At 40.1% G+C, this 22,251-nt stretch overlaps 1 protein-coding gene across 1 annotated transcript in view; it reads right to left on the reverse strand.

The window, feature by feature from the left end:
- Positions 1 to 322: 322 nt before the first annotated feature.
- Positions 323 to 22,251, reverse strand: part of LOC111952279 (VPS10 domain-containing receptor SorCS3-like) — a 125,138-nt gene continuing 103,209 nt past the window's right edge. The window contains 11 exon segments of the mRNA XM_023970834.2: positions 323 to 2,593; positions 3,131 to 3,291; positions 4,474 to 4,579; positions 6,256 to 6,355; positions 6,657 to 6,788; positions 12,848 to 12,960; positions 13,452 to 13,575; positions 14,340 to 14,473; positions 16,858 to 17,044; positions 19,980 to 20,151; positions 21,039 to 21,152. Of these exon segments, the coding sequence (XP_023826602.2) occupies positions 2,535 to 2,593; positions 3,131 to 3,291; positions 4,474 to 4,579; positions 6,256 to 6,355; positions 6,657 to 6,788; positions 12,848 to 12,960; positions 13,452 to 13,575; positions 14,340 to 14,473; positions 16,858 to 17,044; positions 19,980 to 20,151; positions 21,039 to 21,152 (1,402 nt within the window). The 3' untranslated portion in view covers positions 323 to 2,534.

Raw genomic sequence — 22,251 nt, forward strand, 5'->3', positions numbered from 1 at the left:
ATATTTTCAAAAATTGCCTCTGAAGGACTTAGCACTGTTGAATGATCAACGACCAAGGCGGAAATGCCAACGTGTGTTTCCCACTCATAGGGCAAAAGGAGCTTCGAGGCTCATGGGATGAATAGTTGTAATCCACCGCTATAATGGCCTTACATGTCGAAGGAATGTCTTCTGAAGAAATTCAGGAGAAATAAAAGGAATTATTCACGTGGATGAACTCAGTGACCTTTTAGCTCAGCTAGTTCAGCTTAGTCTGCCAGTGGAGGAGTCACCTTAGGAACTGGTGGTGGCAGAGACGACACAAAGAAAAAACAATGTAATGTTCCCGTTATCTGTCACTACGTTAATCTTGTTTATTTGAACAAAGCCGGCGTGACATTGAGAACATCAGAATGAGTTGTCAACAACAAACAAAATAAGGACAGTCAGATGAGTGAGAATGATGCAATTATCGTTCAACAAAACAAAGTGTTGCTTTGTTCTGTCATGTCAGGAAGAATGCCTCTGTGGATGGAGTTTCATGCATCATAACAACGTTAGATTGTTGCTACTGCAACAACTTGCTTTGACAACTGCTATAACACTCCTATTAACATGTAACTCCACTCTCGTTACAATGTAACAAGGGACTACAGATACAGAAGCTCCACCTCTTTCCTCTACTACTGAACACACTTCTGTACACGATCATGGAAAAKWCTTTCCTTCTGCAACATTCTCTAAACATTCCCGCCTCTCACTCTCCTTTTGTGTCGTCATGTGCCGAATCTAGGCACGGCATTGTGGGATAGCTCGGCATGGTGCATTCGGTGCTTAACCATCCATCCATCTCCGCTTACCGCCAGACTGGCTACACCTGCTGCCAGGGGACCTGTCCGTGCCTTCAAGCCGCTGACTGGCTGACTGGAGCTCCTGCTCCTAKTCRTGKTGATGACAGCTTTCGGAGGACTGCATTGCACAGCAGTGTAGTGGAGGAAACTAGCTACTAGKTAGCATGCACACTGTTGTGTGTATTTCACTACACTAGGGAATTCAAGTGGTAGAACTTGASWCAACAGTTCGTTTCTAACTTCTAAATGAAGCTGATGAAATGTGTTGATAGTGGAATAATTTGATGAGACTCAAATGGATGGGATGGTGGTTTAAAATCAGGGACTTGTGTAGTTTTTTCTCTAGATACCTTATCAGATAAGTGGAAAGTCAACACAAAGATGTTTTGTTCCCTTCTTGTATGGAGATATTGTTTGAGAGATAATATTTGAGGAGATTACCATGAAACTCTATGAGAGTTGATATGCTTTACAGAGATAGAGCACTCTATGAATAGATGCCAGCAAAGGACTTGTTACACTATATCACTGCAAAATACCCCCAAGATACTTGTCCTTGACACGCTGATGGGCCTTGTACAGTATACTCATCAGTAATAACAATTGACATCTACAACAATGTGGGATCATCTTGATGATTCAGACACAAATTTCATCCACGGATCAAAAATGGTTGATTCCACTTTTCTCGTTACATTCAAAGGGCAAACATTAGAAATATTCCCATGATGTTTATGGCWAYTGTKGTCTGTTACAAGGAGTTTAACKGTTGAGATGCAGGTAAAAATTACCACCAATGATGTGTTTTATTTCATTTCAAGCAGGGMTGGCGTTGTGTWAACCTGGTTTGATATTTAGAAAATGATGCCCATCTTAACAGTTAAACCCTTTGTACAAGACAGATACATTGTATAGCCATAAATTAACTAAATGAAGAATATGCGAGTCTGTATATATACTGTATMTAAAAYTGACTGAGCTCTTTTAATTAATAGAAAATAACTATTTACAACACTTGCTTATCTACAACACATACATCTCGTCCTTAATAATAACATGCACAAGTCAAGGACCTCATTAAAAACAAAGTTGGACTCTTTCTATAAGTAACATCTTGCTTTTTAACACACTTTTAAGAACTGATAACAGGCCATGACTAGATCTCCTGTGTTCGGCATTGTACTTTTACTTGAAGCGTGTGAAAAGTYAACATACATATAGTATATACAGAGCGATAACTGATATCTAAAGATAATATGGTAAGTTTTCATTAATATTCCGTTAGATCGGAGACCTAGACATGATGGCCCATACAGACAAAAACTCTTATACCTCATGAAAAGTAAAACATTAAGAAATGTACATAACTCTCTTCGTAGGTTTCGATAAAGGCTTTGATAAAAGTCCATGAAATAAGACAATTWKGGGCTGAAAATGTAACGTTTCTCTGTAATCCAAATTGTGTAACAGTAGGCCTAAGAAGCTCATACATGTAATTGAAACTTGTCTCGTTGAGTGGATTTCAGATTCGCCGCATAGATGCTATCAAGCAAGACACCCATGCACATCAGTATAAATCAGGCCCTTAGAAAACTATTAACATTGGGGTTGTGTTTGAGAAATTACAAAAGAAAACAAAAAAGAGAGAACCCTCAAAATGGCAATACTTTGTCTGTACACATTTGTTGCATTCCTTCCTCGGCTTTACACGCTAGTACAGTTTGGAATCTCCCTCGTGCTCTCGCAGGCATTTCCAATTCGCCCTGCGGTAGAGAGAGAAAAAACACACATAAGAACAACATAGGTTAGTCCACTGGTAGTAGAGGCTTTGATGTCTGTGAAACAAATACCTACTTTGACACTGATACTGCCTGTTAATTACTGGGGTTTCATTACAGTGTCTTATCAAAAGCTCCTAAGCTGTTGTTTCATACGTGGGACATTAGTGGCTGACCCATTGGTTCGTTTGTTTCCTTTTTATTTAAAAAAGGTTTAAGGGGTGGATCAGCTTAATGTTGCGGAATGTTGCTTCGTTTGATCCCTAGTTTTCTTTTAAAGATACACTACTCCTCCTTTTCCTACCAGTTAAAGAAACAATGTATACTTTATAACCACTATGTAGTGTATACACTGCAGGTCAAAAGTCAACATTGTTATACAAGGAGATATGACCCATATGTGTTCTAGTCCAATATAATGAATTTGGACAAAGTATGTGTAATATTGTTGGAAGTTCATAGTCACCAAATTAGCAACTTGCTATTAAAAAAATGATTTATCAGACTATGTATGCATCTTACGTTTAACTCTGGCGTCCATCTCCTTCTCCATGACTTCTTTGGCCGTAGAGAACTCACTGAGGGTGATCTTAGGCGTGCTGTCGCTCTGGCTGACCGAACCGATCATCTCCTGCTCTTTCTCCTGGTTCACCTCCGCGTATATGTTAATCCAGGGGATTTTTCTGCAGATTGGTAAATGTAGACAGACAATAGGCATGTTAAAATAGGGAATGAGTATTCAACGATGATCCGTCCCTTCGACAACATTTCTCAAAGATGTATGTTACACTTTTTGTTCAGAGTTGGTATGTTGACAAAACTATATTAATCCCCCTATTATCATGAAGCCACTAGATATATAACTAAGAAAATCTTAATCCATACATCATTAAATCCCCATATGACATCAATGTAGTGATATAAGACTGTAATCCTAATGTATGTACACTACCGTTCAAAAGTTTGGGGTCACTTAGAAATGTCCTTGTTTTTGAAAGAAAAGCAACATTTTYGTCCATTAAAATAACATCAAATTGATCAGAATTACAGTGTAGACATTGTTAATGTTGTAAATGACTATTGTAGCTGGAAACGGCTGACATGGGCGTACAGAGGCCCATTATCAGCAACTATCACTCCTGTGTTCCAATGGCACGTTGTGTTAGCTAATCCAAGTTGATCATTTTAAAAGGCTAAATGATCACTAGAAAACCCTTTGGCAATTATGTTAGCAGAGCTGAGAACTGTTGTTCTGATTAAAGAAGCACTAAAACTGTCCTTCTTTAGACTAGTTGAGAACATTTCTATGTGACCCCAAACTTTTGAACGGTAGTGTACATTTTGCATAATCTCAGAAAAATCTTTTCCCATTTCTATTTATGATTAGACATTTGTTTCATCCACTCTTACTTCAATTTATTTCAAATTACAAGTAATTTTGTTACTTAATTGTTTTGCTTTGTCGTGTGTGACATTTCAATAAATCGGTTTCTTCTTTAGATTAATTCCATATCCATAATTGATGCGTTTTCAGCAGACTTTTCCATGAGAATAATTTTAATAATTCAGCTTCTAACAGCCAAAGTATGTCAACAGCATTTTAAGCAATTAAATGATAGTTTTCTTAACATAACATCACTGATTCACACACGTGCCTCATGCATCCAAATCACTCTAAATTTGTTTACTACATCTACAGTATAAAGGACTAAAAGTTACTTCAAAGGAACGTCTTTAGCTCATTGATGCAGGCCCTACCAATCTAGCATATCATTATAATATGCATTATGAATGATGATGGCAGGTGATTAGAGCAGTGCTGCGATATAATGTTCAAGGATATAAACATGCAGTACAGTACATACCTCTTGAATTTGTAGATGAGAAACACTGCTAAACCCAGGAATACTACTGATAGGAGCATCAGCATMGCTGAACTGCTGTGTCTCGGGCTGGAATCCACCAAGGGTGCTGTAACAGAGYGTAGAGGAAGACGAACATTAAACATAACAYGAACAGAGCAACACAATAAAGGCTAATCTGGGAATGCCTTGGAGATMTWCTTGCTTCATTGCCAATATTGATCCTATACTGTATAATATTGTGTCACTAATAACAACCATGGAGTACAGTTGAGATGCATATTTTGCATCATAATAGTCTGCTACAGTAMGGKTACATACAGTCAATGCATATGCTTTACTTGAATCAATTTGTTGATTCAAGTAAATAAATCTGGCTATGTATTATGGGTCGATCCAAGGCAATGATAGTGCATTTTTAATATCCCAAATTTAAAAGGCTGTGATAGCGTGTAATTACTATTTCTTAATGGTTGCCTTTTCTCCAACTAAAAGCCATCTGCTTTAAACAAGCATACAGTAGCAACATTTATATTCAGAGGTAAATGCTAAATGATGGTTAAATCAAGCCTTTTACATCGATAACTGTCACAAATAAAGTGCAACACTTACTGTGGAATAAACTGGGGCTATGTGGTGCTGATTATACTATTTAACACCTCTCTCTGTGGTATTACACACCCTTGACACACAAACACACACACACACACACACACACACACACACACACACACACACACACACACACGCACACTTTACGGTCCAGCACCCGCAGACCTGCTTGTGTATATCTAGCCCTTTACGCCACAGACGGCCAGCTCAAGGCTATGTGTTCTCACTGGGATTACGTGGCTAATAGAACCTTCAAAATATGCACTATTAGACCTGTCAAACCTGGCAATCCCCTTTCCAACCCCCACCCCCACCCTTACAGAAAAAAAACATGTGAAGAGTTCCAAAAAGTTACATTTTATGTGAAATTATGTGATTTTCCACATGTGAAATCATGTGGTTTTTCRGTAAGGGCACTTCCAACTTTAACCTTCAACTCTTCCATATGGACCCAGCTGCTGTAGTAAGTGTGGTGTTGTATGAGTATATACTGTAGTAGAAAGCTGGACTACTGCTCTGTATCCATTCAATACTCTCAACTGAGAATCTTTTCCAATGTGAAAGAGGATTTGTGTTGTTTTTGGGTGGACGCTGGTAAAGCATTTTAATTTCAGCCAAGAGTAGTTATTTGTTTGTCTCATTTTGAGCCAACACTCAAACTGGTGTAATGTTGTTGATTATTTTTTAGGCGATTCTGAATTCTGCATGCATTTCCAACCAAACTTCTCTTTTTTTGTCCTTTTCTCAAGGACTAAACAATCAACATAATTACACTCAGTGTAACACTCATTTTGTGGTTGGATGGCTGTAAAAGACAGTGAACAGATGTTTGGGTCGTCTTGATGGCAGATATAAAGTATCAATTGTGTCAAGGAGTTCCCACTTCAAATAAAATCCATCCTCCCTTTCCTCTCATGTCCTCCTCCAATCTTCATACACCAAAGATTGTGACAAACATATAAGGCATTTTAAATCCAGAACAAAAAATAATGTGTTTGGTTTATGCTATACAAATATGAAGACGTTAGCGCTGGTAAATTATATTGCGTTTATGACATCACAAAAAGAAACAAACACAGCTAAAAAAACAATATGTAGAGATAATAATGATTTCTCGTGCAAGTACATACAGTTAATTTATGTAATTATCTTGATACTAACTTCTTTCCTTACCCAAAGTTAGCTGTGTGATGTAAACGATTACTCTTGCTCCTGGCTTTAATTCAAACTCCACCAGATTCTGGTTCAGAGCGCTGGCAAGTATCTCAGAGATCTGTTGAAGGATCATTTAGTCAAACAATTGTCACACTTTGCAGCTCTTTCAATTCACACACAATGCATCATTAAATCGTATTTGCTGTTTCGTCACGACGCCCACCACGTTGGTTCAGTTGTCTCAATTGTCGGACTCAGGGCGTAGAATTAATGTCTGCGTGTGTGTCATTTCAGCCATGACAATGCATTTATCCTGTTGMGTGAATTGGTGTGAAGGATTGGAAACAATTTGTCATACATGCCATGACAGAATTACAATGACACTCAAAATGTTAGTGTCCAATCTAACTATCCCATACCTGCTCTAGCTCCTCCTCGCTCTTTTTCCTGCCCTCTGATTGGTTCTTGTGTGGTAACAGGAAGAGCTCAGCGGCCGTTGGCACACCTGGAAACACTGCAACCAACAGCTGATCCTCTGGAAAGTCTGACACCTGTTGACAATGGACAGTACTGTTACATTAAGTTCATACTTGTATGGTATTCTTAGTCTACAGTCAAAACACTGCCCTTAGATTATATACATATTTAAAATGTTTGAAATCAAAGGAGAGGGAGGTGACAATAAAATAGCTTTGCGCTTGACCAAAATGTGTTAATAACCAATACAACCTCCAGGTAAACAATGCTACAATATGTCACCAATAGATGACAAGTCAGTATTAATTCTACTTTCTTTTTCAGTAACACTTTATTTGACACCTAGCATCATATCACGTTATGACACGGTTATAACCATGTCATAATATGTCATAACAGTTGACATAACCTGTCATAACATTGTCATAACACTGCCATGACACATATATTTAGATGTGTTGGACATAATGTACAGTACCAGTCAAAAGTTTGGACTCATTCAAGGGTTTTTCTTTATTTTACTATTTTATACAGTACATTGTAGAACAATAGTGAATACCTCCAAACTATGAAATAACACATATGGAATTATGTAGTAACCAAAAAAGTGTTAACTTCTCTAGGATAGGAGGCAGCATTTTCACTTTTGGATAAATAGCGTGCCCAATTTCAACTTCCTTCTACTCATCCCCAGAATATAAGATATGCTTATTGTAAGATTTGGATGGAAAACACTCTGAAGTTTCTAAAACTGTTTGACTCATGTCTGTGAGTATAAACGAACTTATGTAGCAGGCAAAACCCAGAGGACACTGTCTGTTAATGAGGTTTCATTGGGATACTAGATTTCTAATCAACGTGTTGCAGTTCCTACCGCTTCCACTGGATGTCACCAGTCTTTGGAAATTGGTTGAGGTTATTCCTTTGCAATGAAGAAGTATGGCCATCTGAATCAGTGTAACGTTATGTGTACTGTTTGAGAGTTGCGCAAGACTAGAAAAGTAGCGTTAGTTTGTTGTCCTCCTGTATTGAAACAGATAGACCCGTCTTCAATTTGATCGATTATTAACGTTTAATACCTAAAGATGTATTACAAAAGTAGTTTGAAATGTTTTGGCAAAGTTTAGAGGTACTTTTTGAGATATTTTGTAGTGATGTTGCGCAAATTGGAAGCTGTTTTTGTTCTGGATCCAACGCGCCAAATAAATGGACATTTTGGATATATATGGACGGAATTAATCGAACAAAAGGACCATTTGTGATGTTTATGGGACATATTGGAGTGCCAACAAAAAAAGCTCGTCAAAGGTAAGGCATGATTTATATTTTATTTCTGTGTTTTGTGCTGCGCTGCAGGGTTGAAATATGCTACACTCTCTTTGTTTACTGTTGCGCTATCATCAGATAATAGCATCTTATGCTTTCGCCGAAAAGCCTTTTTGAAATATGACACGTTGGCTGGATTCACAACGAGTGTAGCTTAATTTGGTACCTTACATGTGTGATAATGAAAGTTTGATTTTATATAATTTTTTTTTTAAATTTGGCGCTCTGCATTTTCCCTGGCTATTGGACAAGTGGGACGCAAGCGTTCCGCCTATCCCAAAGAGGTTTTAACATGTCCGTTTGTCACAACTTGGGAAACTCATGGGAGACTGTGTGGCTACATTACCATACCGCTGTTTATATAATACCTCAGATATGAGGTTTACATCTAATTGTGTATAAAATGAATGAGTGAGTATGATACTGTTTGTATAATTGTGTAATATGATTTTGGACTCTTTAATGAAGAAAAATACAAATTCCTTTTTGATTTGAACTAAATCCGAGGACCCGCCCCTGAGCCCAGTTGGGTTAGACATACTGGGACAGCCCCTTTCTGCAATCCTAATAAAAACCCAACTCTGAGAAATGATCACTAGACCATGTTTTTTCTCCATTAGGAGGAGAACGAAGGTTGAGTACCATTGCTGAATCTGTTAACCATACCACGTGGTTAAACTCTTAGACGAATAAGAACAAGTCTTTGATAATGACTACTAGTCTGCAGCTAGGAATTCGGTATCATTGAACGCGAAGAACGACAACCGCCGAAACATCCATTCTATAACAAATGTCACTCTGAACTATCCACAATAACCAAGACAGAGACAGACGAAACTCTCCAACAGAAACTAACTTTTCTCCAGCGATCAAGACGACACACTGAGCGTAAATATATATATTGATTTCAATTGTTCCTGAATGAGTGAGCGTTCATGTGTAAAGGATTAGCATGTCAATTGTTATAGTTATGAACTCTGTAGTGACTTCTTAGTCGATCCCCAATTTTCCCTTTGTCTAACAAGCCGCCATACCGGTTCAGCCCACTAGGGCATATTTCTCCTATCATTTCATTTAACCATTTTAAGTTTGTTTGTTTGTTTATGCATTTCTGTGAATTACTTAGTTAATAATACATAAATGATTTAAGACAATTGATGTATGGATGACTCATAGTGAAGACTGGGTTRGTGCAGATAACCAACAATTTACGACGTTTGGAATGAGACTAACGTGAGGTAAAATAAATAAATCATTAATCAGAAGACTATTGATCAGATATGAAAATATCTGAAAGGTTATATTGGGAAATTATAACTTTGTAATCTGAACAGTTTCCCTGGTGCCCCAAATTCATAGTTAATTAGTTACGTTATTAATCAGTTGATGTGTAATCCCTAATTACAGAAATCTTTGATATAAACTATAAGTCTTCAATTTAATGATAGCAAAGACACGACAGTGTTAAAGCCCACAAAACCTACCACACAAGGCAAACCAATCCATTCTACTTGTAAATAGTATGTTATATAACATTTCTTAAATTGTCCATTTAATTACCATTGTAATAGTGCCCACATTGATGTCAAACATGTGCCTAGCCCAATGCTCTTTCACTGATGACTGGGATGAATGCAGGAGAAGGACAAACACCCTCTTTGGAAAAATGAAGCTTCTTGGCAGGGAAAAATTTAACATAAATAATACCATTTAGAGTTAAATCATTTGATGTTGTTGTTGTAATGAATTCTTTAGTCATATATTTTTTTCCTCAAATTTTGAATAACTTAGGAAAAATACACATTGTCATGAAGCATTATGACCATCCTGTGTCACTTTACTTGTACTATGAAAATACACTTCATGACACTGTCAAGAAGCATTATGAGCATCATAATCATATAAGCCAGATAGGTCTATCACATACATGCCCTTATATTGGTCATCAGTCACAAATAAGGTGTCTTGTCCTGCTCCTGAAATCTGCTCCTGCATTCATGCCAGTCATGAGCAACAGAGGATTGGGGTAGGTACATGTCTGACATCAATGTGTGTTTGCAATTTAATATGGTACATTTTAGAAAATGTTATATAACATAAACCTACTGTTTACAAGTAGGCTATGGTGTAATAGAATGGTTTGCTCTGTGTGGTAGGTTTTGTGGGTTTTGACACTCTTATGTAGGTGTCATAACCAGCCATAAAATAATGCAATATGTCACAACAGGCTAAATATATGTGCCATGATAATGTTATGACCATATAATGACAGTTTATGAGAAGTTGTTTCAGCTGTTGTGACKTACTATGACATGGTTATGACCGTGTCCTAACAAATAAAGTGTTGTACTTTTTTCAATCCAATCTCAACCTCCATGTTTTCGCAAAAGTGTATTTTTTTCTTGATGGTAAAAGTACATCTTGCCAAACAACTGTTTTTCCATGCTTTCAAAATAGCTACTACTAAATATTTTTCTTTAGAATGTCCTTTATCCACTTTAGATTACCAGCGAGGCACGGGTTCCAACCAGCAATCAGTGTCCATTTAAAAAGCCACTAATGTTTTTATGGGTTCTCTATTTGGCTTCCGGCGGACAATGGAGTGGCGTAGTCGGCAAGTCACATACACTTGAAGCACATCAATTATCAAGCCTTAAAATCACTATTTAAGTAGCAAAGTAGTGGACAAATAAAGAGCAAAGGAATGAGGGGAAAGAGGTATAGAATGAATGGTAGAGGGAAGGGGAGAGGGAAGGGGATACGATGCAATAGCCTCTGTAAAAATCAATACACTCAGCACATATTTGTTCTCTTTGCGATCACTCATTAGTCTAAAAAGACTTCTGGCTCTGTGTACTTGGGTAGCGCTGGCATTTTGTGCCCCCAAACTCATTGGCTGGAGTGAAAAATCTGATCTGCGTTAAGGGAGGAGAGTAGATGAGTCAGACAGTCAAATGAGTGAGTGTTTTGGAGGGAACTTTGTCCAAGCCCAAATTTGGTTGGAGAACCACCTCTTCAGAACTGTATCTTGTTGCTCTAATATTTTAATTAACAGCAAACGCTTTTGGAGAGGCTTCCTCACAATCTTACTGTATGCAAAGCTAAATAAATAAGAMTAAACAGTGGTCAATTATTAATTACTATTGTAAACACCCCATGATGTGGATTCTGTTTTTCATTTGTCGTGAACTTGACAATACTGGGTTATTCTATCTTCATAACTCCTTCCATAGTGCATTATTCCAACAATATTGTTATAAATAGGTTATGATGATTCAACTATAACTATCATTTTATTCTGTGAAGTAAAGTACAGTCGTCACCCAGGAACTGAAGGGGGGGCAAGAGCGAGAAAGGGATGCCCAGAAGAAGTGCAGTCTCTTAGGGAAAAAAGAGGACATGTTAACCTCTTGCACCACACTGAGAGGTGCATTAACAAGTGGTGGTGAAACCAGGGGGGGCTTCCGCGAAACATCCAAAATGATATGAATTTCCCGACAGTCACTGTCTGGAACCTGAGAGTGAGCTTTCGGCATCTTCCTTGTTCCGCAGAGGGAGGAAAGAAGAAGCCTGGAGAAAGTGGAGATGGAATGACTTCGGAAAATAACTTGAAATAGCCTCTATTACTGAACTCCCCATTCAAACCTCTATTAAGCAGTGGGTTGAAATCAGCTGAGGAGCAAAAGCCCTGCCTTGCTTCTCACTATTGTCAGCCATAGAGCTGTACTGTAGTACGGCAGCACTGCAGTTTAATGGACCCTGACATTAATTGCGATTTTGCAGAGATCTTTGCTTTATTGTGGGGAGATGTTTACATTGAAACGATGGAAAATGTTTCATCTTGAAGGTGAACTGAACATGAACTGCAGAAAATCAAAAAAGAAATGAAGAGAAAAATTCTAATAACACTTTGTATGGCGATTGTTGCACAATATCTAGACTATGAACCCTATGTCAACTCTAGCAGTACATGGATGAATAGGCCTTAATATGATTTCCTTTTAGAGAAAGGGAAAGAGATGAAAGGAGGGATGGTTTGATAGGATTAAACTGTATATGGAGGAGCACATGACACATGAACTAGTGTTCATAAACTCAATAGATACCGTATAATGTATGTAGGTTCCAAAAGGTTGTATAACAAAACGTTTTGTATGAAAAGAGGTGCTGTAACAGTCTATTGAGGCTAGCAATTAATAGCTCAAGCTAGATCTATAGCTGTCTATAACTGAGTGTGCCCCTCAGTTCAATACAATTCAATTGGCTGGTGCTATACTATACTGCCATGAACATACTATGTGGCTCCCAGGTGACAAAGTGCACTTTATCCCTCACAAAGCCTCACTTTGACCCATATCACAGAAGCTCCCTCCACTGGCTCTCAGCCTAGCTCGCGTGAGGTGCCTCTCATATCAAATCAACTGTGGAGATGGTGAAAACACAGAGCGACCACAAGTCTCATAATATAGGCCTAAACCAACACACYAAGTGGAAGAGTAACACACTTAACTATGACATATCAGCTCTAGCTCTCCTCCACAGATACTATGCACATCCAATGTCGCGGTAATGCCTAAGATCTCCTTCATTCCAGGCTAATTCCGAAGAACGCATTTCATCGCTCCGACTTCTGAAAATAAGTTATTAGTGCTCATCAAGCTGCCTCGAGGGGGGAAGAAGAAGCAGAGTCTCTCGCACCTGTGTGATAACGAATCACAGGACAGCTCGAGGGCGAACGCCGAAAAATCTCAGCGGATAGAAAGAGACGAGAGAGAGGGAGAAAAAGACAGAAGGAATTCACACTTACTTGGAGCAGAGCCTTCTTAATGACTCTCCCCACATCATGTCTCCACTCGGGGACGTCAGGGTTGTACTCGTCCAGATTAGGGGAGAAAGATAAAAGCAGAGATTTGAAGAACTCTGTCAGAAAGAGAGAGAGAGAGACCCAGGGGAGAAACAGAAACAGACCGTTAATTCAGTCCCTGATCTAGGTGCAATATTCTCAAGGTGTCCTCCTCATTCCCCACTGTCATTCGTTCTGGTTGTGTCCCTCCTCTAACTGCCTTCTGATGGGTGGGAAATCTGACAGAGATGTTGGCGTGGGTACAGTATGCATGTGCTCATGGTTTGACAAGGGTAGATGATTGCTTGCTAAGTGATTTCTTAAATAATTGGGGAAATGTCCCCTTTCGCATATATCCTGACATATTCAAATGTCAAGTACACTCAAAAGTTGCATACCAAGTGAGATGCCTGCTAGATGTGCTAATGAACATTACATTAAGTAGAATAATTTGATTAGGGTGATCAGAGAGAGAGTGAGAGAGAGAAGAGAGAGAGAGAAGAGAGAGAGAGAAGAGAGAGAGAGAAGAGAGAGAGAGAGAAGAGAGAGAGAGAGAGAGAGAGAGAACCTTGGACTGCTATGGTCTTGGTGTCTTGCAGTATGGTGTTGGCTGAAAACACTTGGACCGTAACAGTGTTCATTCCCTCGCTGGTGAAGGTGTACGAGATGCTCCCGTCTAAGCTGATCAGCGGCTGGAGGAAGAGGGAACATGGACAAAATGGATGATCACACTTTGATCCGGTAATTATCCCTTCACCTAAAACCTTTAGCTAAAACCCCAGAACATGAAAGAAATCCATTACAGATGATAACAACTTCTCCTTCAACTTCTCACTTAGAGTAGTCGGAGCTTCTGACTTGAGTAAAACCCTACAAAACACATCCTCCCCATAATACCTAGAACCAATGCAGCTGAGGTCATAACTTGTGACATACTAATAAGCTGTCGGAACAAAATATAAGATCAGAGACTGCTCCGCCTCTATCACAGTCGTCTTCATTAATAGAAGAGGTCAATGTACATAATACCATAGACATTATGTATAACTCATATATACATCAGTGCAGGCTACTGAAAGGAGGACAGGTCATAGGAATGGCTGAAGTGGAATGGAASTGGAATGGAAACCATGTCTTTGATGTGGTCGATGCTGTTCCATTGATTCCGTTCCAGCCATTACAATAAGCCTGTCCTCCGATTTAGTTACAGTGACACCAGCCACCACTGCAGTACATGTACAGTATATGGCATTATAGGGTAAGACAACTTTTGAATAGTGTCAATTCACCTCTACTAAAGTTGTATAGTTGGTACCCCACATACAGTATACTGTATACTATACACAACATCAAAAGAGGATCTGTGTCTGCACCATGTGGTCGCACTACTGGAGTCCCACAGGGCTCAGTTCTAGGCCATCTTCTCTGTACACCAAGTGTTTTAAGTACAATTTACTTCACTGCTGTTCCCCAGCCACCAGAAGTAGGTAACGTTCCTGGAGTGGATGTGCCARACCACTGCTGTTAGGTTTACTTCCTTGTTCTTGATGGCCACAAARGGAGRCAGCAACTGGACATGTTCCACAGGACCTGATACAAACACAGAGGATGATTCATATTCAGTATTGGATGATTCATATTCAGTATTGGATGATTCAGACTCAGTATTGGATGATTCAGACTCAGTATTGGATGATTCAGACTCCGTATTGGATGATTCAGACCTCAGCATTGGACGATTCAGAGTGAGTATTGGATGATTCAGACTCCGTATTGGATGATTCAGGCACAGTATTGGATGATTCAGACTCAGTATTGAATGATTCAGACTCCATATATGATTGTAATTACAAGGACATTGCTTGAGACTGCCTATTTCACAATGGGAAAAGCATTCGCACATGGAAATATTATTTTTAGATTATTTTTTGTTTAAATAGGAAAAGCACTCGCACATCGACATAATATATTTAAATGTTTTTAGGTTAAATCTGAAAAGCACCGGCACATCCGAAGATTAATTTTACAGGTGCGTGGGAAAAAAGAAAATAGTAACCTTCATAAATGAAGAATTAGAGAAAAGAAGATCTCTCACACTGAGCTTGCCAGTATCCCTAACATTATCACTGGGGTAGTGTGTGGGATCTTCTCAATAAGACTGCTTTAGCTGAAAAGGGAAGGTGAATGAAATCTTCCTCAACAAATGTCATAACTGTCATAATGTTTTTGAGTTTTGATGGGATTTAGTTGAAGAACAGGATTTATTCTCGACTTAAAACACATWGGRGTTATCATGTTTTTGACGTGARYCCTTGTGAGTAATACTGTGGTCTGCCATGCTGAGACTGTAATGGGAGCTGACGTGGGTGTACGTGGCATTACCGTGATCTAAGTGGTGATGGTTCCTATAGCGGAGAGATATAACACGGTATTTTAACAGTAATATTCCGGCTGACAGTGGTGTGACTCGGCGTTCAGGCTTGTACGTCTCCACCTGGACTTCTGTGATCCTTTTTAACTGAGACGAATCTTTATCCTAGCTTTCAAACACATGCAGTGTATGTATGTGTCTGTGTTAGTGTCTGTGTATGTGTGTGATGTGTGTGACAGAGAAAGAAAGTGTGCGTATCTGTGTGTCTCCCTCTTTTAAGTTTGTGTCTATGCAGATGTGCATGTGTGTGTGTGTTGTGTGTGTGTGATGTGAGTCATTTGGTCAGGTTCCCTAAACTGTGTCGGTTGTTAAAAATATTRCAATTTGAAGTATGTGGRGGCATCGTGATTGGCACATTGCTTAAAGCATCATCTYCACTCTCTCTCCCRTGTAAATTACCTCAAAATGTGCCAAACAYCCTRCCGAGTGCAGAGGTCTGAGGCACTGCATCACAGTGCTTGATGCGTCCCTACAGACCTGTGTTTGATCACAGGCTTTGTCACAGCCGGCCGGGTCCGGGAGACCCATGAGGCGGTGCACAATTGGCACAGAGTCATCCGGGTTAGGGGAAGGTTTGGCCGGCCGGGATATCCTTGTCCCATCGCGCTCTAGAGACTCCTCGTGGCGGACCGGGCGCCTGCAATCTGACTGCGGTCACCAGGTGGACGTTGTTTCCTCCGACACATTGGTGCGGCTGGCTTCCAGGTTAAGCGAGCAGTGTGTCGAGAAGCAGTGCGGCTTGGCAGGGTATTATTTTGAAGAACGCACGGCTCTCGACCTTCGCCTCTCCAGAGTCTGTACGGGAGTTGGAATGATGTGGCAAGACTGCAACTACCAATTGGATATCACGAAATTGGGGAGAAAAAGGGGTAAAAGTAAAAACAAAAGTATAATAATTTGTACCAAACCATGGAGAAAAAAACACCAGCAGAATGAATGTCATCAAAAATATCAAAGTACACTGATTGAAAGTGTCGTGGCGACCAGAGACAACATTTAAAAGGCATTAATTGACTAAAGCCTCCCTGTTCAAATCAGGAGACGAGGGGTTAATTCAAACACAGCACTTCAAAGAGCTGGATAATTCTTGACGCCTTTTAGACATAAGAATGTTATATTTYTCACTATTATTTACTTGACATTTGGCTGGCTTGTTCATTACAAGATGAAAAGAGCGAGAGAGCATCAAAGTGCTGTACTATGTGCAGAGCATTCTGGTACTTTGTCTTTAACTGGGTCCATTGTACACTGCTGTATATTTAGTAAGGTGGTTATTTACAGAGAAATATGAGGCAGAGATATTCAATTATGATCCTTGAGACCCACAGCACTGTTGTTTTCRWTCCTTTCRRTCCAATCAGGGACTGATTCAGACCAGGGTCACCAGATGAGTGACCACTCTGGCCAATCAATGGCCGATGTCACAGTAACTGACCAATTATCTACCAGGTACAGTAGAAACTAAAACCAGAAATACTTCATTCCTCAATGGCAGGAATTGAATATCCCTGACAAAATAGATGAATGTATAGAGGTGACGTACACGTAACATGGAGGTACAAGGTGGTAGTGTCAAATCCCAGGGTGTTCTCCGCCAAGGCCGAGACACGGAATATCCCAGCCGTCTTGTAAACATGTCTGATACCCTCTTCGATCCAGCTCAGGTTGGAGTAGGAGACTGCCGTGCCATCTCCGAAATCCAGTTGGATGTTGGTTCTCATTGAGTCCCCCTGGAAAGCAAGTAAAGTCTCAAGTAAGGACTACAGATGAAGAAAGAAGGAAAGACAGACAGAAAAGACAGAAATAAGACAACAAAAAAAAAGTTCAAGTTACATAAAAAAAATATATATAACAATTCCATTGTACTTGAGAGCCCAGCTAGATGCTTGTACTTTTGTATATTATAGACTTAAATACATCATTGTTTTGTGACGGCAGGTAGCCTAGTGGTTAGAGCTTTGGGCCAGTAACCCCCAAAAAGGTCGATTCGGGGATTGAATTCCCGAGTCGACAAAGTAAAAATCTGTCGTTTTGCCCCTGAACAAGGCAGTTAACCCACTGTTCCCTGGTAYGCCGTCATTGTAAATAAGAATTTGTTCTTAACTGACTTGCCTAGTTAAATAAAAGTTAAAGGTAATTTTTTTTAAATGGAGTTCAATACAAGAACTCAAAACCACAGTACCATTCAGTAATCAGCACRKAGCATGCATGGGCACAGGCAGGGCATCTTTGTCTGTTTCTGTCAGAAGTCCAACAGATGGTGTTGTGACACCTCTACATCAGCYTGCATCCTGAGTCTGACYTGAGTCTCTGTGGTGTGAGTGTGTGTGTTTGTGTGTATATGTGTGTGTGATGGAGAGAGAGAGAACCACAGGGAGGTCGAGGCAGTGTAGTAATCAAGAGACAGTAGGGTGGCAGGTACACTAGTCAACAGACTGCTGGGCTACATTCACACACAGACACAAGCAGTCAGCACTAGGGGTTGCATCATATTCTGCCCCACCATGAGAGCAGTGTGTGTGTGTGTGTGTGTGTGATGGAGAGAGAGAGAATGACAGGGAGGTCAAGGCAGTGTAGTAATCAAGAGACAGTAGGGTGGCAGGTACACTAGTCAACATACTGCTGGGCTACATTCACACACAGACACCATCAATCATCACCAGCCCAACATTGGGTTTGCATCATGTTCTGCCCCAACGTGAGAGCGGTCTGTTTGCCTGTTATACCTAATGAGGTTTGTGTGTGTGTGTGTCTTTCTCTCTCTCTCTCTTTCTCTCTTTCTTCACTATATGTTTTGCTTCTTTTCAAGCACAGCAGAGTATGAAAACACGAGAAGGCTTCTGGGGGTATATAACGTTGGCGGCTATTGTGTGGAACTGTAATGACCCACAATCCTTTGCCAAAATGTCACTCGCAATGACACTTAGGTTTTCAGTGGCGTCGATGTCATTCAGGCTTTTGTTGATGTCCGCTGTTCACATTCTCTGGACATTTCTAGTTCTATATCGAGGTGTCCTGGGATCGCTAACTAATCTGCATGAGACTGATGCTGGCCTGCTGGCTAAATGTCAAGCTTTGTGTCCGTGGCTCCGTGTGTGACTCAGAGGGCCTCAAAATCCAAAATGCATAATAGGGTAAGCGTCATGGTCTGGACAACAGTGCTGGTTGACAATGAGGGGTTTTGTTAGTTCAGGTTCAGACACAGTAGGACAGTGTAAGGTACTCTTGTTCAGGTGAATGTCAACACACAAAGGATGGTATAAACGGTGTGATGTCAGTGCTGTCGTGCTGATGGGGTGTCATACCTGGGTTCAAATAGTTTTCGCTTTCTTTCAAATGCTTTGAGTGTTTGAGCCTGCCTGGAGAGCTAGATGGACTGATTTGCACTTTTGGGACTATTCCATTGGTTCTGGTTGGTGTACACATTACATACTATAAGGCAGCTAATGCACTGTAAATCTGGTTGGTGTACACATGATATGCTATAAGGTAGCTAATGTACAGTAAATCTGGATGGTGTACACATGACATGCTATAAGGTAGCTAATGTACAMTAAATCTGGATGGTGTACACATGACATGCTATAAGGTCACTTTGTGATAATGAAATCTTGACGTGTGACACCACAGATCTCATCCCTCTCTCAAAACATCAAACTTTCTTCCACCTCCCTCTCTCCTTTCTTTTCTTTTCTGAACCGCCATGTTCACTACCTGCCATTACCACACATTACATATTTAGGCCCATRTGCTCTCCCCAAGAAATACTGCCATCTCGGGCTTCATGAATATAAATTAAAGTCTGATTCGATGGGACCGAAGGATTTTCCGAATGCATGAGACCCAATGCCATGAAGATTCTTCACCTCCATTAGTCTCCTGTGATAGTTGTTTAGAATTATTTTGGGACTGAAATTATTATAAGATACATTTCACAAACTTTTTGACCACATGGCAGAGGGAGGCCTCCTCTTGGTGAAAATTAAGATACATCCTAATTTCCTCAACTCATCACACCTGTAATATGACAGCTGGGCCCGGGAGAGACCTCGTGGGAGAGGACATTTCTTAGCTGCAGTTCAGGGGAGAAAGCGACTGGCCACACCGAGGCAGGAGCGCTCCGCACTATCTTCACCTGAATTTAAAATGTGAGGTGATTGGAACAGTGTCTAGGGATTGAGGGGAGTGAGGCAAGGCCTGGCCCTAGGAGGCTACTCTGAGTCTATCACTCTATAACAGGGTCTCCAGGGGTGGCATCTCTCTCTAAAGGTCTTTATCTCTTACTCTGTCTCCCAGCTCGGGGATTGGGGCATGTAGCTGTGTGTGGGTGATGTTGTGTTGCAAGTGACTATTAAACTTTCAGAGTTGGTGTATATGAGATGACATAACAGGGAAATAATTTCAAGCGTATATGTTCGGAGAAACATCCTATTTCACTCAGTAACAGGCCTATCAGTGGAGTGAGTTGTACACCACATGCTAGGACTACTTTTACAACCATGCATAACAATACAAAAACATACTAGATTTTTCATTACATGTGGCTAAGGTAAAAATCAATGCAACTCATAACAGTAATGTGTACAAAGGCGTCCATTTGGGCTCCTAGGCCCAGAACAATGATATACAAAAAGGAAGCCATTTTGGCTTTTGGCCCAGTTCTACCTCATCCAGATGCACAAGGAAGGTGACGTTGGTGTGCAGGTCGGCGGTAAGCTTGCCCTCTCTGGTGGAGAGAGAAAGGCCTTTTGGAGCCTGGTTGGGACACATCTGCTTCCTGGGTGTGTACATGTCCTTGACTCCCTTGATGCAGTTGTTGGACACCACTTTTCGGTACCTTAAGAAGATACCATATGAATTAGTTAGTACATGTTCAGTATGGTTTACTGAGGTTATGGCTTCCTGACTCTACTAGTTAACAAGGCTAAGGTACTGGTCACGTTCATCAATGAAGCTTGACTAGAAATCGTATTTTTTATGTTTTTAACCTCAAATTGATTGTGGAAGTGACAGAGCTAGTGAACAAGACTTGCTATTCTTTGACTAATCTTAAAAATGCRTAGTAATTACTAATTAAAAAAGTACTTTTAACCCTGAACGTTAATGTCTGACAKAAGACGTACAGTAGTTGTCAGTCACATTGACAAAACTCCAACATGTTTTCTAACTTCTGGACAAAACGTGACTTTTGACCTTTTGGGGAAGCGAATGCATAAATGAACGATGAACCGTTCTCCTCAGACCTACACCATCCCGAGGCGTCCTAATCTGTGTCCTAGGACTCCTGACTGTGCTTTGTAGCTCTCAGTAGTACACTATGTCACTCAGTATAGATCTACTGTCTGGTGAATGACTCAGGCCTAAATAGCCAATATCACTATTCACACTAGGAGCCGTGCCAGAAGGTGTGCCACCCTGACAGTGTGTCATTACAGTGGGAAGATGGGAAGATGACGAGCATTGGCCAACCTATACAGAGAGATACTGTAGCCACTGTAAGTTTGAATGTGTTTTTGTACTTCTCTTTTGAAATGTGTAATACCTATTCAGGATTTTTAACATGGACCATATTATGACCATCATAATGTTTTACAAAATGAAATGGAAAACATCAGAGCAAAAATATATGGCCTCCCACTGAGCAGAAATATAAAGAAGGGTTGCCTTCACTTAGAATAGACAACATAGAAACGTTACAAAATAGTGTCCCTATGTGCAACTCACCCTGTGCTGTTGAGGTACTTCTGTCCTTGGCTGCAGCTCCTTGATACAACAGCTGGGTTGAACCAGAACGCTGGTAGACAGTTCCCTTCCCTACGCCGTTCATAGCCATAATCACTATAACAAATCACATACAGAATGTGATCAATATCAACACTTTACCTCTACCTACTGTATATGTACATATCTACCTCATTTACCTCATACATCAGCACGTCTACTTGGTACTGGTACCCCGTGTATATAGCCAAGTTATCGTTACTCATTATGTATTTATCATTACTTTTCTATATTTTTCTCTCTGCATTCTTGGGAAGAGCCCGTAGGTAAGCATTTCACTGTTAGTCTACACCTGGTGTTTACGAAGCATGTGATAAATAKAATTTTATTTGATTTTGATCCAAAGGACATACAGTATTACTGTGTTATATGTTACAGCTTCTCTCTCCTATCCCTCAGCATAATACATATAATAGATATTTTTTGCATTGCAACGCATAKTTATTATATATTGATTGGGCTGCGGTTGACAAATGCTCCAGATCAGCAGAGGTAGGAAGACTGAGCCCTGGGGGACTCCATGTCAACACAGGCAGCCAGGTCAGGGATGGCTGACTTCCACCGGCTGACGTTAGCTACCTCCCAATCACAAAGTGATTTACATCACGCAAAGCAGGTTAGGCAAGTGCCCATTCTAATAATGACGCTGTCATTGATTCATCAATTAATTACCTAGCCTGAACTAACAGGAAGCAACAAAGCCTGAGGTCCCTATAGGAGTCCCTATGGCCTGGTCTGACCTCAGTGTGATTTAGAACCTCCCCCAATTTATTGACAGGTTTTCAAGTGAAGTTATGGTGTTTTGGTTGGTCGGGATAATAGTTATAAGGGACCAAGTGAGTCCAATGAGGGTACAGGACATTACAGCACCACTGAATCACAGCTTTGGTAATGCATAGATTACATTTCTTTCCAGTAAGTCACAGAAAAGTATGGTGTCCAGTTTAGTACATTATAGTTATGCAGACTCCCAGCGTGTTTTGGTTACATATTAATACTAATCTCTCCTCACGCATTATTAATATAATATATACAGTGTTATATCTATGTATATACACTGAACAAAAACATAAACACAAAATGTTGGTTCCATGTTTCATGAGCTGAAATAAAAGATCCCCAGAAATTTTCCATAGGCATAGAATTTCTCCTGCCA

This window comes from Salvelinus sp. IW2-2015, linkage group LG3 (assembly GCF_002910315.2).
Source record: "Salvelinus sp. IW2-2015 linkage group LG3, ASM291031v2, whole genome shotgun sequence".
In the NCBI taxonomy this organism is placed as follows: Eukaryota; Metazoa; Chordata; class Actinopteri; order Salmoniformes; family Salmonidae; genus Salvelinus; species Salvelinus sp. IW2-2015.